Consider the following 15,645-nt stretch of genomic DNA (forward strand, 5'->3'; position numbering starts at 1 on the left):
ACATTGAGTTTTGCTCTTTTTGAGCATGAATTTAGTTTGCAGGTGCAGCAGGTAATCAGGAAGGCGAATGGAATGTTGGCCTTCATTGCGAGAGGGATGGAGTACAAAAGCAGGGAGGTCCTGCTGCAACTGTATAGGGTATTGGTGAGGCCGCACTTGGAGTACTGCGTGCAGTTTTGGTCACCTTACTTAAGGAAGGATATACTGGCTTTGGAGGGGGTACAGAGACGATTTACTAGGCTGATTCCGGAGATGAGGGGGTTACCTTATGATGATAGATTGAGTAGACTGGGTCTTTACTCGTTGGAGTTCAGAAGGATGAGGGGTGATCTTATAGAAACATTTAAAATAATGAAAGGGATAGACAAGATAGAGGCACAGAGGTTGTTTCCACTGGTCGGGGAGACTAGAATTAGGGGGCACAGCCTCAAAATACAGGGGTGCCAATTTAAAACCGAGTTGAGAAGGAATTTCTTCTCCCAGAGGGTTGTGAATCTGTGGAATTCTCTGCCCAAGGAAGCAGTTGAGGCTAGCTCATTGAATGTATTCAAGTCACAGATAGATAGATTTTTAACCAATAAGGGAATTAAGGGTTACGGGGAACGGGCGTGTAAGTGGAGCTGAGTCCATGGCCAGATCAGCCATGATCATGTTGAATGGCGGAGCAGGCTCGAGGGGCTAGATGGCCTACTCCTGTTCCTAATTCTTATGTTCTTATGAATTAATGTGACCTGGGAAGTTTAGAACCAGGGATCACAGTCTCGACCATTTAGGACGGAGATGAGGGGGAATTTCTTCACTCAGAGGGTGATGAATCTTTGGAATTCTCCGCCCCAGAGGGCTGTGGATGCTCTGAATATATTCAAGGCTGAGATCGGTAGATTTTTGGACTCGAGAGGAATCAAGGGAATATGAAGATCAGGCAGGAAAGTGGAGTTGAGGTCGATGATCAGCCATGATCTTATTGAATGGCAGAGCAGGCTTGAGGGGCCATAGAGCCAACGCCTGCTCCTATTTCTTATGTTCTTAAGTCCCTTGTAAAATTCTGCACAGCATAGAAATCCATTTATTAACGGCGGAGGAATGGGGAGAGATATGAAGACCGATCGACTGCATCTCCAGCTGCCGAGAGCCAGCTCGGGGTTGTACATCCCACGTCCCACAAAAACGCCACTGCTCTGTCCCCTGGTGGGGGGAGGGGGGATGATGTCATAAGGACACCTCACACAGAGCTCGGGTAGGTTAAGGTCTGTCATGTTGGGGTTAGGGTCCAGGTTAGGCTTTGCATTTTCAGGAGAGAATAACTGAATGTGAGGTTCTTCACATAGAAAGCCAACGGAACTAATAACTGAGATTAGAATTACAGAGTATTTACAGCACAGAAACAGGCCATTCGGCCCAACTGGTCTATGGCGGTGTTTATACTCCACACGGGCCTCTTCCTCTCCCCCCCTGCCACCCCTTTATCAGCCTATCCTTCTTTTCCTTTCTCCCCCATGTGTTTATCCAGCTTCCCTTAAATACATCTGTGCTATTCGTCTCAATCACTGTGGTAGCATGTTCCACATTCTCATCAGTCTTTGGGTAAAGAAGTTTCTCCTGAATTCATTATTGGATTTATTGGTGACCATCATATATTGACATGAGAAGAATGTACAGCACACTACATTTAAAATTACTAGTTTACAATTGCTTGCCATTGGCTCTGCTTTAACGCAGGTGGTGATGTGAATCTGCCCACGTTTATACATCAATGTTACAGGTTAAAGTGATTGACTGAAGAGCAGCATAAAGGGGGAGAAGTCTCAATAACAGTTTGCGATCTATAGTTACAGAGCAATTTGTAATAAATGTTGAGGATTAAATGACTTCAGAGTGGAACAAACGTTTAAAAGGATCACACGTGCTGTACAAGTACAGAAACAGAATTCTACAGCAGGTCCATCAATGTGGGAATCTCAAGAGTTCCTTTCTGAGAACTTTTCTGCTGGTTGAGGTGAGGGATATCAGCGCTGGGGGATAGAGCTCTTTGCATTTCAAACAACCAACCAGTGTCGGCCGCAGACACTCCCGAGTCAGGGACAATGCAGCCAGACGCTGGGTAAAGCCACCCCCCTGCCCTACCCCCTGACCGATCAGCGGGCCTACGACCTGGATTTTGAAGACATTTCTTGTACGTTGGATCTGCGTTCCAATTATCCTCCGGAACATTCTAGAAATAATCCTTATGTAAGACATCGAACCTTAGGAATTGTGTGTGTTGCACTTGTCTTCAGTCCCGATTGCTAATCCTAAACATGCAAGACCAAAATTTGGGAACTTTCAATAATTTGATAATTCCCATTGATTCCCCCCCTCCCCCCCCCCCATCCAACGGATAATGCTGGCTCCGCTGTATCTCAGGGTTTCTGCAATGGTTCTGCATCACACTGTCTGATTTTGTCACTTCCAGAGAACGATGGTGGTCCAGGTTTAGATGCTGGAGATTGCACAGATTGTGTCTCTTCCCAATGGTGTGCAAACTCGTTTACCTATTGCATGCAAAAGGAAAGTCACATTAATAGCGAAGACCACACTACACCTTTCATACAGAAAATGGTGATCGAAAGGATTTAATTTCACACTAATGCACTACATCTTTTAGATTTAATTTTTTAGAAAAAGGATTTTCATTTTGTATAGCACCTCGCTCAACCTCAGAACGTCCCAAAGTGCTTTACAGCCAATTATGTACTTTCGAAGCTGGGCTTGGTTAACTGAGCATTGACCACGGAGCTCCCTGGTGTGTTTTGCCAACCACACCAGCACATTCCCAGCAGGCCAGCAAATAAACAGTTTTAGTAGAAATAGACAAATGACTATGTTATGTATGTAATAAAAATACAAACTGAGTACTGTTTATCTGAACAAGGTACGCCCCTGGCTCTGCTTTATTATGGCCCAAAGTGCCTGAGTCACAAAATGGCTGGCCTTTTATACCAGAGCAGCACCATGTGCGTGCTGCTCAGTGGCCTCCAACAATGACGCCATCTGGTGGCTACAAACAGAATGTACATACATGACAATACCCCCCTCTGAGATCTTATCACAGTCTTTCACAGTTTGAGACGGTCCGGTGCTTTACGCTCCCAGGTTGACCGTCTCAGTTCGATCCCATCCTTGTCGCCAAATGTTATGTATGCAATAAAGGTACAAACTGAGTACTGTTTATCTGAACAAGGTACAATCTTGGCTCTGCTTTATTATAGCCCCAAGTGCCTGACTCTCAAAATGGCTGGCCTTTTATACCTGAGCAGCACGATGTGCGTGGTGCTCAGTGGCCTCCAACATTGACGCCATCTGGTGGCTACAAACAGATTGTACATACATGTCCGAATGTATTCCAGCTAAATAAGTATCGCGGTAACAAAAATAATTGTTCTCGTTTCTTAGTCGTGTTCCAAAGATTGTTACTTTTCAGTGAACGGTTTGTATCAAGTCACGTTACATTACCTATTAAAATGTAACAATGGTCTTATCATGGCTCGTGCAGGACTGCATTACATGTGCTGTTACACTCTTAACCCTGGGTGTGTCAGCGGTGTTGTGTATTGGTTCTGATACAGTTCACTGACCACCAGGCTTGGTTTTGTTCTGTCTCTTGTGGCTGTAATTGTGGCTTGCTACCCAACCCACGACATGTCCGATAGGTTGTGTCCTCTCTTGAGTCTTCCCTATTTTAGTTTGTGTTTTTTTTTTCTCCCTCTCTGGTTTGCCTTGGGACTGTTTAGATTTTTTATGGACTGCTATTTATAACTGCTCAACCATTGGCGGCCGTGCCTTCTGTTGCCTGGGCCCCAAGCTCTGGAACTCCCTCCTTAAACCTCTCTACCTCTCTTTGCTCCTTCAAGGACGCTCCTTAAACCCTACCTCTTTGACCAAGCTTTTGGTCACCTGCGCTAATTTCTTCTTGTGTGGTTCGGTGTCAAATTTATTTGTTTTGTTTTAGAACACTGCTGTGAAGCGCCGTGGGACGTTTTACTACGTTAAAGGTACCATATAAATACAAGTTGTTGTTGCTATGGTGATTTTTACCATTTCCTGTTCCTTGCCTAACATTTGTTTCCTAGCATAGTCTGAGAAGGGAGAACATTTTGGACAAAAATATTATGGGGTCTCCGCAAAAGCATTGCATGACTTTCCTCGTCTCCCCAAAGGAGTTGCAGAGCACCCTAGACAGCTGGAGGTTCCAGGAGAGACTCCACCGTATGGGACGCAGCAACCTGGTGACCTGGATCTGCTGGACATTTGAAGAGGTGACCGAGCACACAATACCAGCAGATGGATTGGGTGAGTCCAATCTTCTTCTGAAACTCCTGAGCAGAGGCAGGCACTGATGCAACATGTTATTTGTTCTTGGGATGTGGATGTTGCTGGCGAGGCTGGTATTTATTGCCCATCCCTGGCCGCCCGGAGACCCGCAGCAGTTGGCTTAGGCCACCAGGGGGCAGTAAGAGTCAAGCATTAGAAATAGGAGCAGGAGTAGGCCATTTGGCCCCTCGAGCCTGCTCCGTCATTCAATAAGATCATGGCTGATCTGATCATGGACTCAGCTCCACTTCCCTGCGTGCTCCCCATAACCCTTTACTCCCATATCGCTCAAAAATCTGTCTATCTCTGTCTTAAATATATTCAAGACCCAGCCTGTTATGTATGCAACACCTTGTAACCAGCATTCTACCACCACCAGAGGGCGCATCTATTGGAGTCCGAAGGGATCCCAGCATCCCTTGGGAGCATTGCATATAAGCAGGACTCCCATGCTGTGCCAGCACTCTGGAGTCAGAATAAAGAGACTGAGGTCACACTTACTCAAGTCGACAGTACTCAGTCACATTGCTTTATTTGAGACATAACAGCCGCCACAGCTCTCTGGGGCAGAGAATTCCAAAGATTTAGAACCCTCAGGGAGAAGAAATTCCTCCTCATCTCAGTTTTAAATGGGAGGCCCCTTATTCTGAGACTATGTCCCCTAGTTTTAGTTTCCCAATGAGTGGAAATATCCTCTCTGCATCCACTTTGTCGAGCCCCCTCATTATCTTATATGTTTGGATAAGATAACCTCTCATTCTTCTGAACTCCAACTTATGAGGATAGGCTCATCCTCATAAGTCAACCGCCTCATCTCCGGAATCAACCTCGTGAACCTTCTCTGAACAGCCTCCAAAGCAAGTATATCCTTCCTTAAATACGTGCAGTGTGGGCTGGAGTCAGTGTGAGGATCTCACTCTTTTTCAAATGGTGGCTGCAGGATCTTTGACGTCCACTTGAGAGGGCAGACGGTACCTCGGTTTAACATCTCATCTGACAGTGCAGCACACCCTCAGTGATGCCCTGGGAGTGTCAGCCTGAATTGTGTGCTCAAGTGGGACTTGAATTCACAGCCTTCTGACTCAGGAGATGAGAGTGCTACCCACTAAGCCACCTTAAAGTCCTTCTAAAGTCATATTCATGACTTTTACCCTTCGAGCTACAGATACCCCCAGTTGAAGAAGGATGCATTGAGTAAATGGCCCCTAGCATCTATACTCGGAGAACACAGCATGCATGTTCTAACTGGGCAGCAAACATCAATATTTGGTTTTAACACTGTTATACTTACAATACAGTATCCTCTAGTTTGTTTGGTGTTTCCAAGATTAACTTTCTTCTTTCTACTGCAGAAATAATTTTTTTCCGTGGTCCAAGTGGCAGGTGGATGCCTTGCAGATCCCCGTCAGAACACAGCATGAGGGAATCCAGGTCAATCTGCTCTCTTGCGAGGAAAGGGATGAACTCCATCATGTTCTGAGATGCCAGGAAGGCTTCAAGTGGTGTTGTCTCAGGATCGTCGTCATCTAGACCGATATCTTCCTCGTTCCAAGGCAAGTCATCATCTTCGTCTTCATTGAATCCATCAAAGATTTCAGCATCTGCAAACCTCTCGTGAGGCTTCAACACTTCACTGCGTAATTTGGAACCAACATCTTCCATCTCATTATTGGTCAACATTTCCTCTTCCATGGTCAAGCCCAAGACAATGTTTCTTCTGAAGACCATGTTTCCCAAACCAGGGCGATTGAAGAGTGATTCGTGGCCGAAATGATCACCATCTTCAGAGTACTTCAAACCAGGAGAGGCAGCATTCTCCTCGTTTCTCTCGTTAAACTCTTCCAGGACATTGGCCCGAATCTCATTGCTCCCTTCTTGACTGACAAAGATGACGTCCTTTCCCAGTTGCTGCTCCGCGACGTTTCGTCTGCTATCCTTCTTCCTAAGTTTCTTCTGCAGGCTACCTTTCATGATGGAAGAAATAGTCCCGGAACGCTGTGATCCACCCAATTTGAAGAGGTCACTAACGCCAGACAGAGTGCCTCCCTGTGCATGTGCCGCGCCACTGCTTTGGGCTTCCATCTCCTGGGTATACTTCTTGTTCATCCGACTTTGGTGCTTTTTCTTGCGTCTTTCGCACTCTTTGATCTGTTTCTCGCTGTCCTTTTTCGCTTTCTCCTTTAGTCTTGCGACCTGTTTCGGATTCATCACGGTTTGCTTGCTGGCTGCGGTGTCCAGGAAGCGCACACACTCCATTTGGTCCTTGCTGGCAGCGGCATCCATCGCAGAATGGAAGTCGTTATCCAGAGCCCAGAGATTTGCACCAAAGTTGACCAAGAAAGTGACGATGTGAAGGTGGCCATTGGTTGCAGCATGATGCAAAGGGGTGTTGCCCCAGATGTCACATATGTCAGGGTCACCTCTGAAAGACCAACAATAAAGAGTTGATTAGATACAAGGTTTCACAATTAGTAGTGTAATGTATTTGCTTCATGGGTTCTTTGCTTAAGGATTCATAGCAACACATTGCTGTTAAGAACTAATTGGCTTATTAGCAAAGTTTTATCACACTGCACATTACCAGTTCAACTATTTTAGTTGTGCACTTTAAACAAATGCCCCCTACAAGGGGGGGTCACACTCCAAATTAATTTTTTTCCCAGTGCCCTTTTTTTTGAGAACATCAACACACAAATTATACAAGTGCCCCCTGGCTAAAAGTGGGAGTGGGGGTACTAAAACCAGCAGATTAAACAAATTAAATTTTAAACTTAAATGATCAAATTAAAATTTGGTTGCCAGGGGTGATGATCCACTCCAGTCCCTCCGGTGCCCACCTCTCGCGGAAGGCCGTGAGCGTATCGGTGGACATCGCGTGCTCCATCTACGGGGACATCCTGGCTCGGATGTAACCGTGGAAGAGAGGCAGGCAGTCGGGCTGAACAACCCCCTCGACCGCTCTACGAATCAGTGAGCATACTAACATTTGCATACATTACAAGTAGCATGTCTTATTGTTTCTGCCTCTCTAACCTTTGTCCTCTAACCCCATCATCTCCTGGAGGCAGTGCCTCATAGTGAAGTCTGGATGCCAATCTAATACTTTACCCAAGTGGCCATTCCTGATACATTAGCCTGGACATTGAGGGTTGACTTGACCATGAAGAATTACAGCCAAGCCTGACCCAACTTATGGTCCGCACTCACAGGCTTCCAGGAAAGGACAGTGGCTCAGAACCAGAAAACTCCCCACTCCTGAATTCCAAATGCTGAAGCCAACAGTTGCTTCGCCAATTCCCTAATGAGCTCTAACTCAGCAAAGACCAGCGAGCTCCGGGCAGACTGGGCAGTGAATCTGGGGCCTACTGCTCGAGTGTCACACTGAGCAGCCCAATTAACAACTGGACCAACCAGCACAGGCCACCTCTTTAACAACTAGTGGGACAGAATGTTTCCACCACTTAAGGCTTTTGGCTCAGTGGGTAGCACTCTCATCTCGGAGTCAGAAGGACTTGGGTTCAAATCCCACTCCAGAGACCTGAGCACATAATCACTTTAGTGCAGTACTGAGGGAGTGATGCACTGTCGGAAGTGCCGTCTTTTAGATGAGACGTTAAACCGAGGCGCCGTCTGCCCTCTCAGGTGGACGTAAAAGATCCCTTGGCAATATTTGAAAATAAGCAGGGGAGTTCTCCCTGGTGTCCTGGCCATTATTTATCCCTCAACCAACATCACTAAAACAGATAATCTGGTCATTATCACGTTGCTGTTTGTGGGAGCTTGATGTGCGCAAATTGCCTGCTGCATTTCCAACACTTCAAAACGACTTCATCGCCTGTGAAGTGCTTTAGGGATCTCCTAAGGTTGTGGTTGACAGCCCTATGTAAATGCAAATCTTTGGTTCTTTCTTCCCCCAGTCATGTGACTGGAGTAGTTGTGCACTTTGAACCCTCAGCCGGTGCATGTTTTGACAATGGCTAGCAACAATCTGTGTCCATTTACTGTGACTCCTCGCAATGACGCAGGCAGATAATCCTGAACCATGACTTGAAGTGTTTTGGGTTCTGGCATCAATTCAGATTGATTAGGGTCACACCCCTGAAACATGAAGACATAATTTATTTTTATAGATTGACCTGCTGCTTAATTCCAGCATGTAATGTCTGTGAGCTTGTAATGTTGTAGCTCCACACTCGAGCAGCTTCACTGGACAGGCCACATAGTACACATGCCACAGACGAGACTCCCTAAGCAAATGCTTTATGCAGAGTTCCTTCGTGGTAAACGAGCCAAAGGACGACAGCGGAAACATTATAAGGACACCCTCAAAGCCTCCCTGGTAAAGTGCGACATCACCACTGACACCTGGGAGACCCTGGCCGAAGACCGCCCGAGGTGGAGAAAGTGCATCCGGGAGGGCGTGAGTTCTTCGAGTCCCATCGCAAAGAGTGTGAAGATGCCAAGCGCAGGCAGCGGAAGGAGCGCGCGGCAAACCAGCCCCACCGACAGCTTCCCTCGATGAATGTCTGTCCCACCTGTAACAGGGTCTGTGGCTCTCGTATCGGTCTGTTCAGCCATCAACGAACTCACTTTGGAGTGGAAGCAAGTGTTCCTCAATCCAAGGGACTGCCTATGATGATGAGCTCTATACTGTGGATGTGGACGTATAGTGTTTTTTTTTTAATATTCGTTGCCAATCTTTCCAATTCTTTGTCAAATCACAAACGGCAGAGGTTACCTTGCACACATCAAGGATCACTCTGCGCCAATGCTCTTAGCCAAAAGGCCTAGAGCCACTGCACCATTCCTGGAAGTACTGCAATACCAGGTTCGTGCCATGGAGGTGGATGGGTCAGGCCGCCCACACACCTCCGTGGAGGTGGATGGGTCAAGCCACCCCACCCACCTCCTATTTCCAAAAAGCATAGGAGAATCACCTTTCTGATCCAGGGAGAACCACGTTGGGGTCATGGTTACTCCCCTGTCAGGTCAGTTACGCATGATCTTAGCCAAAAGGCCGAGAAGATGTGGACGTATAGTGTTACAGCAACTAAAGGTGAACAAATGAGTCAGCTGACCAGTAGCTCCGGAACTTCCTAGATGCTGTCTGCCATTATAGACTGCTGGGTGTGCTGTGCTCTGTGAATATATCACATTTGGCGATGAGATGGGATTTTTCGGATGATTTAAAGCTGAAATTTTGTTGGTGAAGGATTCAGCCAGCCGACAGAGAGATATTGGAAGCTTCTCTGTCTTTGGAAACAGCTACAAAATCCGAGGTAAAAAACGAGCATACTAGTTTAAACTGCAAAGTCAAAATGGCTGCATCCATATCAGTAATGGGTCATTTAGGTGAATATAAACGCAACCAGGAAAGGTTTAGGGTGTATGTGGACCGGCTAGAAATGTATTTCACTGCAAATAATATCATCAAAGTTCCAGAGAATGCAGATCAGAACCGGGCTGTGTTGGAATGGAAGACAATCTTCTTATTGGAAGAGGGTCCCAAGATGTATGAAACCCTGATAAATCTGCTTGTGCCTGACGAGCCAAAGGATACAACGTTTAAAGAGGTTTTAACGAAGCTGCAGCAGCACTACAACCCGGTACCATTATAAATTGCTGAAAGCTATCGTTTTGGTATACAAAATCAAAAGACTGATGAAAATATCAGTGAATACATTGTAGCATTAAAAAAGCTATCTATTCACTGTAATTTCAGAACTTTTCAAAACCGAGCATTGCGAGACCGTTTTGTTTGTGGGATGAAAAATGATGCAGTCAGAAGAAAGTTATTGACAACGCCTGACTTGACTTTTGAGATTGCTTGTCAGACAGAGAGGTCAATGGGCATGGCTGACCAATATTCCCGAGAATTTCTTAATAGTTACGGTCGTCAGACAACCGAGGTAAATCGCCTGCAGGTTCAAAGTAAAAAGACAGTGGGGCCCCAAAGTCTCAGAAACTGGAAATTCTAACATAGCGTCGAAGTCGTGCTATCAGTGCCTGGGACAACACATTGCTCAAAGTTGTCCATATGTGAAGGCAGAGTGTTTGTTCTGCAGGAAAACTGGGCATTTTGCGAAGGCATGCCGACTGAAGGGTGAATCAGCATTCAAAGCTATGAATAGAAATCCCAAGAGACTACATAGTATGGAAGAACAACAACAGGACGAGGAGATGTTAGAGTTACATGTCATCAGGAGCACAAGGTTAACGGACAGCGATTCGAAAAGTATCAAAATCCACATAGATGTTGCGGGATTCAAGATACCAATGGAAATTGACACAGGTGCATCCGTGAGTGTGGTACCAGAGTCGCTATACCTCGACAAATTGCGTGATTTCCCATTGGAGAAATCGCAGATGGAGCTGCGAGGCTACTCAGGAGAGAAAATTCCTGTGGTAGGTTGTATCACCGTGCCGATGAATTACAAGGATCAATTTCAGAACTTGCCTCTAGTAGTGAAAGGAGACAAGCCTGCCTTACTAGGAAGAAATTGGTTGAGATCACTGAAGCTGGATTGGAGTGAGATTTTTCGGGTTGAAGTGAGATTTGCATCAACGAATGAGGTTATCAAGAGTTATCCGAAGGTGTTCTGTGAAACGGGCAGTCCAATCCAAGGCTTCAAGGCGAGTGTCAGGGTACAGAAGGACGCTGGATCGGTTTACTGCAGTTCACGTTCCATATGCACTCAAGGAGAAAGTTGAGCAAGAACTCAAAAGACTAGAGACTGAGAACATTATTTCTAAGATAGATCGATGTAATTGGGCTACACCCATTGTTGTTGTACCTAAGTCCGATGGTAAGGTAAGATTGTGTGGTGATTAGAAAGTAACCATAAACCAGGTTCAAGAGGGTAATGTCCCCAATACATTACCAAATATAGAAGATTTGTTCACAATACTGACAGGTGGTCAGATCTTCTCAAAACTGGATCTTTTTTTGTGTTTGTATTTTTTCAAATGACTCAAGGTTCATGGAATGCTGAGATCGACAACATGCAACAGATCTCTCAACATCCACCATTTCAAAATAAGTTGACAGCTAATAAACAAAACGTGAGAAAAAATATATAAAATATGGAAGCATTTAAAAAAATAACAATTGTTCCATGTATAATTAAATAATGAAAGACTTGCATTTATATACACCTTTCATGATCTCAGGACATCCAAATTGCTTTCCAGTTTTTGAAGCGTAGTCACTGTTGTAATGCAGGAAATGCGGTAGCCAATTTGCGCACAGCAAGCTCCCACAAACAGCAATGAAATAATGACCAAATAATGTTTTAGTGATGTTGGTTGAGGGATAAATACTGGCCAGGACACCGGGGATAACTCCCCTGCTCTTCTTCAAATTAGTCCCCTGGGATCTTTTACATCCACCTGAGAGAGTAGACGGGTTTAACGTCTCATCTGAAAGACGGCATCTAAGAACATAAGAAATAGAAGCAGGAGTAGGCCATACGGCCCCTCGAGCCTGCTCCACCATTTAATACGATCATGGACTTAGGTCCACTTCCCTGCCCGCTCCCCATAACCCCCTATCGTTTAAGAAACCGTCCATCTCTGTCTTAAATTTATTCAATGACCCAGCTTCCACAGCTCTCTGAGGCAGCGAATTCCACAGATTTACAACCCTCTGAGAAAAGAAATTCCTCCTCATCCCAGTTTTAAATGGGCGGCCCCTTCTCCCTCTGCACTGGAGTGTCAGCCTGGATTTTGTGCTCAAGTGGGACATGAACCCACAACCTTCTGACTCAGAGGCAAGTGTGCTACCCACTGAGCCACAGCTGACATGTCAGAACAGATACATCACTTGAGGAAAACCCCCCACAGTTCTCAGCAGGCTTTCTATCCCATCATTAATGGTAATACAAGAACCAGGCTGCGATTTAAAGTAATTGGGGGGAGGTTTGGAGGGGATTTGAGAGGAAATGTTTCCACGCAGAGGGTGGTGGGGGTCTGGAACTCACTGCCTGAAAGGGTGGTAGAGGCAGAAACCCTCACATTTAAAAAGTACTTGGATGTGCACTTGAAGTGCCGTAACCTACAGGGCTACGCGAGAGCCGGAAAGTGGGATTAGGCTGGATAGCTTTTTGTTGGCCGGCACAAACACTAAGGATAAGGGGTAAGCCATTTAGGATCGAGATGAGGAGAAACTTCTTCACTCAGAGAATTGTGAACCTGTGGAATTCTCCACCACAGAAAGTTGTTGAGGTCAGTTCGTTAGATATATTCAAAAGGGAGTTAGATGTGGCCCTTACGGCTAAAAGAATCAAGGGGTATGGAGAGAAAGCAGGAATGGGGTACTGAAGTTGCATGATCAGCCATGATCATATTGAATGGTGGTGTAGCCTTGAAGGGCCGAATGGCCTGTTCCTGCACCTATTTTCTATGTTTCTATGGTGGCCAGACATGGCCTCTTTCCGTGCTGTAAATGCCTAGGATCTGGTGATACTCACCCTCTGCTGCAGATGAGCTGAAGAGCCTCCAGGTGGCCGTGATACGCCGTCCAAAGGGTTGGGGTCATCCCATCTTCATCTGGGTTGTTGAGGTCCTTCCTGGTGGCCTCCTTCAGGGGCCCGAGGTAACCATCCCGGGCCGCCTTGTGATACCTGTCGGACATGGCTGAGACCCTAGGGACCCCTCCCACAGTGCCGGCAGCGGGAGTGGAGCGGAGCGGCACAAAGCAGCGAAGGCTGGCGATAGAGCGACACCGCCCAGGGTGGGACATTGGGGGCAAGGTCTGCGCCACACACTGCATGCTTAAGGTAGCCGGCCCCTGCAGGACCCGGCTTGACATCATTTCTCACTCCACCCTCACCCCTTCCTCCAGCACAATCTTGTCGTTTTGCAAAAAAATACATTTTGCAAAAAAAAAGTGCTTATAAACTCCAACTGCAAAAAAATAACATTAAAGTGTCGCGGCTTCTGCATCATTCCGGCTGCGGGACACTTGCATTTTCTGCTCCTGGATCTGAATCTTTCACAGATAAAGCCGATTCCTTGCTGCCTTTTTCACAATGCACCATCCCCGGTACTTTGCACAGATTGTGCTCTTTATATTTGTAACTGGATCTGCAGCAGGTTTTTTTTGCAATTTTAGTTTGCATTATTCCGTTTTAGAAAATGCGGAACGACCTTAAAGAGCAACAGCAGTATAACACGCAGCGACCTTTGATTTATAGGCGGCTGTCAAGATGCACATTCTTTTCCCATTCGATGTCCCCTTCACTCGTTTTCCTCATATGCATATTGCAGTCAATTATTCCGGTTGAGATGCATAATGGATTCATATTCATATTTATATTCTTTTTTAAAAAAGCCAGCAGCGTTTGGAAGCAACCGCTTGCAGCAAGTGATACACACAGGGGTCAGTGGGCCATTAAAGAGGGCTTCAATCATTTAACCAAGAGACCCAGCTTATATCACTCTACACAAGCAGCAATATCACAGGCTCCCGAGGTGGCACGGAATGTAAATACAGCCTGTGATTGAACCAGGAAGAAAGACTTGAATTTATGAACCAGGAAGAAAGACTTGAATTTATATAGCGCCTTTCACAACCCCAGCGCTTTACAGCCAATGAAGTACTTTCTGATGCTGGTGATATTGGCCTGAAACATAGACAATAGGAGCAGGAGTAGGCCATTCGGCCCTATGATGATCATGGCTGATCCTCTATCTCAACACCATATTTCCGCTTTTTCCCCATACCCCTTGATGCCTTTTCTTTCTAGAAATCTATTTATCTCCTTAAGCATATTCAGTGACTTGGCCTCCACAGCCTTCTGTGGTAGAGAATTCCACAGGTTCACCACCCTCTGAGTGAAAACATTTCTCCTCATCTTGGTCCTAAATTTCCTACCCCGTATCCTGAGACTATGACCCCTTGTTCTAGACTTCCCAGCCCGGGGAAACATCCTCCCCGCATCCAGTCTGTCCAACCCAGTCAGAATTTTATACATTTAAATGAGATCTCCTCTCATTCTTCTAAACTTCAGTGAATACAGGCCTAGTCGACCCACTCTCTCCTCATACAACAGTCCTGCCATCCCAGGAATCAGTCTGACGAACCTTCGCTGCACTCTCTCCATGGCAAGTATATCCTTTCTTAGATAAGGAGACCAAAACTGCACACAATACTCCAGGTGTGGTCTCACCAAGGCCCTGTATAACTGTAGTAAGACCTCCTTGCTCCTGTACTCAAATCCTCATGCAATGAAGGCCAACAGACCATTTGCCTTCCTAACTGCTTGCTGCACCTGCATGTTTGCTTTCAATGACTGGTGTACAAGGACACCCTGGTCCCTCTGTACATCGACATTTCCCAAGCTATCACCATTTAAATAATACTTTGTCCTTCTGTTTTTCCGACCAAAGTGGATAACTTCACATTTATCCATGTTATACTGCATCTGCAATGTGTTTGCCCACTCACTCAACCTATCTAGATCGCCTTGCCGCGTCTTTGCATCCTCCTCACAACTCACAATCCCACCTAGTTTTGTGTCGGCAGCAAACTTGGAATTATTACATTTGGTTCCCTCATCCAAATCATTTATATATATTATGAATAGCTGGGGCCCAAGCACTGATTCCTGTGATACCCCACTAGTCACTGCCCGCCACCCCGAAAAAGACCCGTTTATTCCTACTCTCTGTTTCCTGTCAGTTAACCAATTTTCAATCCATGCCAATACATTACCCTCAATCCTATGTGCTTTAATTTTGCACACTAACCTCTTATGTGGCGCTTTATCAAAGGCCTTCTGAAAATCCAAATACACTACATCTGTTGTGTCCTTAGATGCTCCAGTAATGACTCCACGAGGCAATGTGTTGTACTTGAACTGTAGTGACCTTAGTCCTTTATTAGTTAACTCCAGAGTGAGGATCACACCTGGTGGCCTGACTTTTATACTAGGCCAGGCACACCTGTACAGGTAACCTGTACAAGTCTCCCACTGCTGTGCCCTATGGTGGCACACCTTGAGATAGTACCAACAGTAGCCATGTAGGATACATGACATCACTCTCCCCCAAGCTTTTAGTGCAAATCGCCTCTGCATTGACTGTGCTCCAAGCTTAGCTCTATGTGGGCTCTATCTGGTTGACCCTTGGCAGGTTGTTTCAATCTTGAGTGAGTGGTTGGTGTAGTAGAGTGCTGGTGGTTGCTGTTTGTGTGTGTGTCCCTGACCACTCCATTCTCCACCCACCTGCCTCCCCCCCTACATATAGATTATGCCGGAGGCTCATAGCATTCATATACATTCAAGTTCAGGAAAA

At 45.9% G+C, this 15,645-nt stretch overlaps 1 protein-coding gene and 1 pseudogene across 1 annotated transcript; both read right to left on the minus strand.

The window, feature by feature from the left end:
- Positions 1-2,392: 2,392 nt before the first annotated feature.
- On the minus strand, positions 2,393-13,043 carry anks4b (ankyrin repeat and sterile alpha motif domain containing 4B). The gene is made up of 3 exons (XM_070900802.1): positions 12,819-13,043; positions 5,642-6,772; positions 2,393-2,531 (listed from the first exon to the last, which is right to left on the minus strand). The coding sequence occupies exons 1-3, from the start codon at positions 12,980-12,982 to the stop codon at positions 2,528-2,530; spliced, it is 1,299 nt and encodes a 432-aa protein (XP_070756903.1). The 5' UTR covers positions 12,983-13,043; the 3' UTR covers positions 2,393-2,527.
- On the minus strand, positions 9,142-9,379 carry LOC139226004 (U2 spliceosomal RNA; annotated as a pseudogene).
- Positions 13,044-15,645: the final 2,602 nt, after the last annotated feature.

The sequence above is a fragment of the Pristiophorus japonicus genome, chromosome 15 (assembly GCF_044704955.1).
Source record: "Pristiophorus japonicus isolate sPriJap1 chromosome 15, sPriJap1.hap1, whole genome shotgun sequence".
NCBI classification, from domain to species: Eukaryota; Metazoa; Chordata; class Chondrichthyes; family Pristiophoridae; genus Pristiophorus; species Pristiophorus japonicus.

Excerpts from the sequence above, each read along its gene's own strand:
- anks4b (XM_070900802.1), bottom strand. The coding sequence starts at position 12,982 with ATGTCCGACAGGTATCACAAGGCGGCCCGGGATGGTTACCTCGGGCCC. Across the intron at positions 6,773-12,818 it reads CAGCTCATCTGCAGCAGAGG|AGGTGACCCTGACATATGTG; the intron begins GTGAGTATCACC and ends TTGGTCTTTCAG.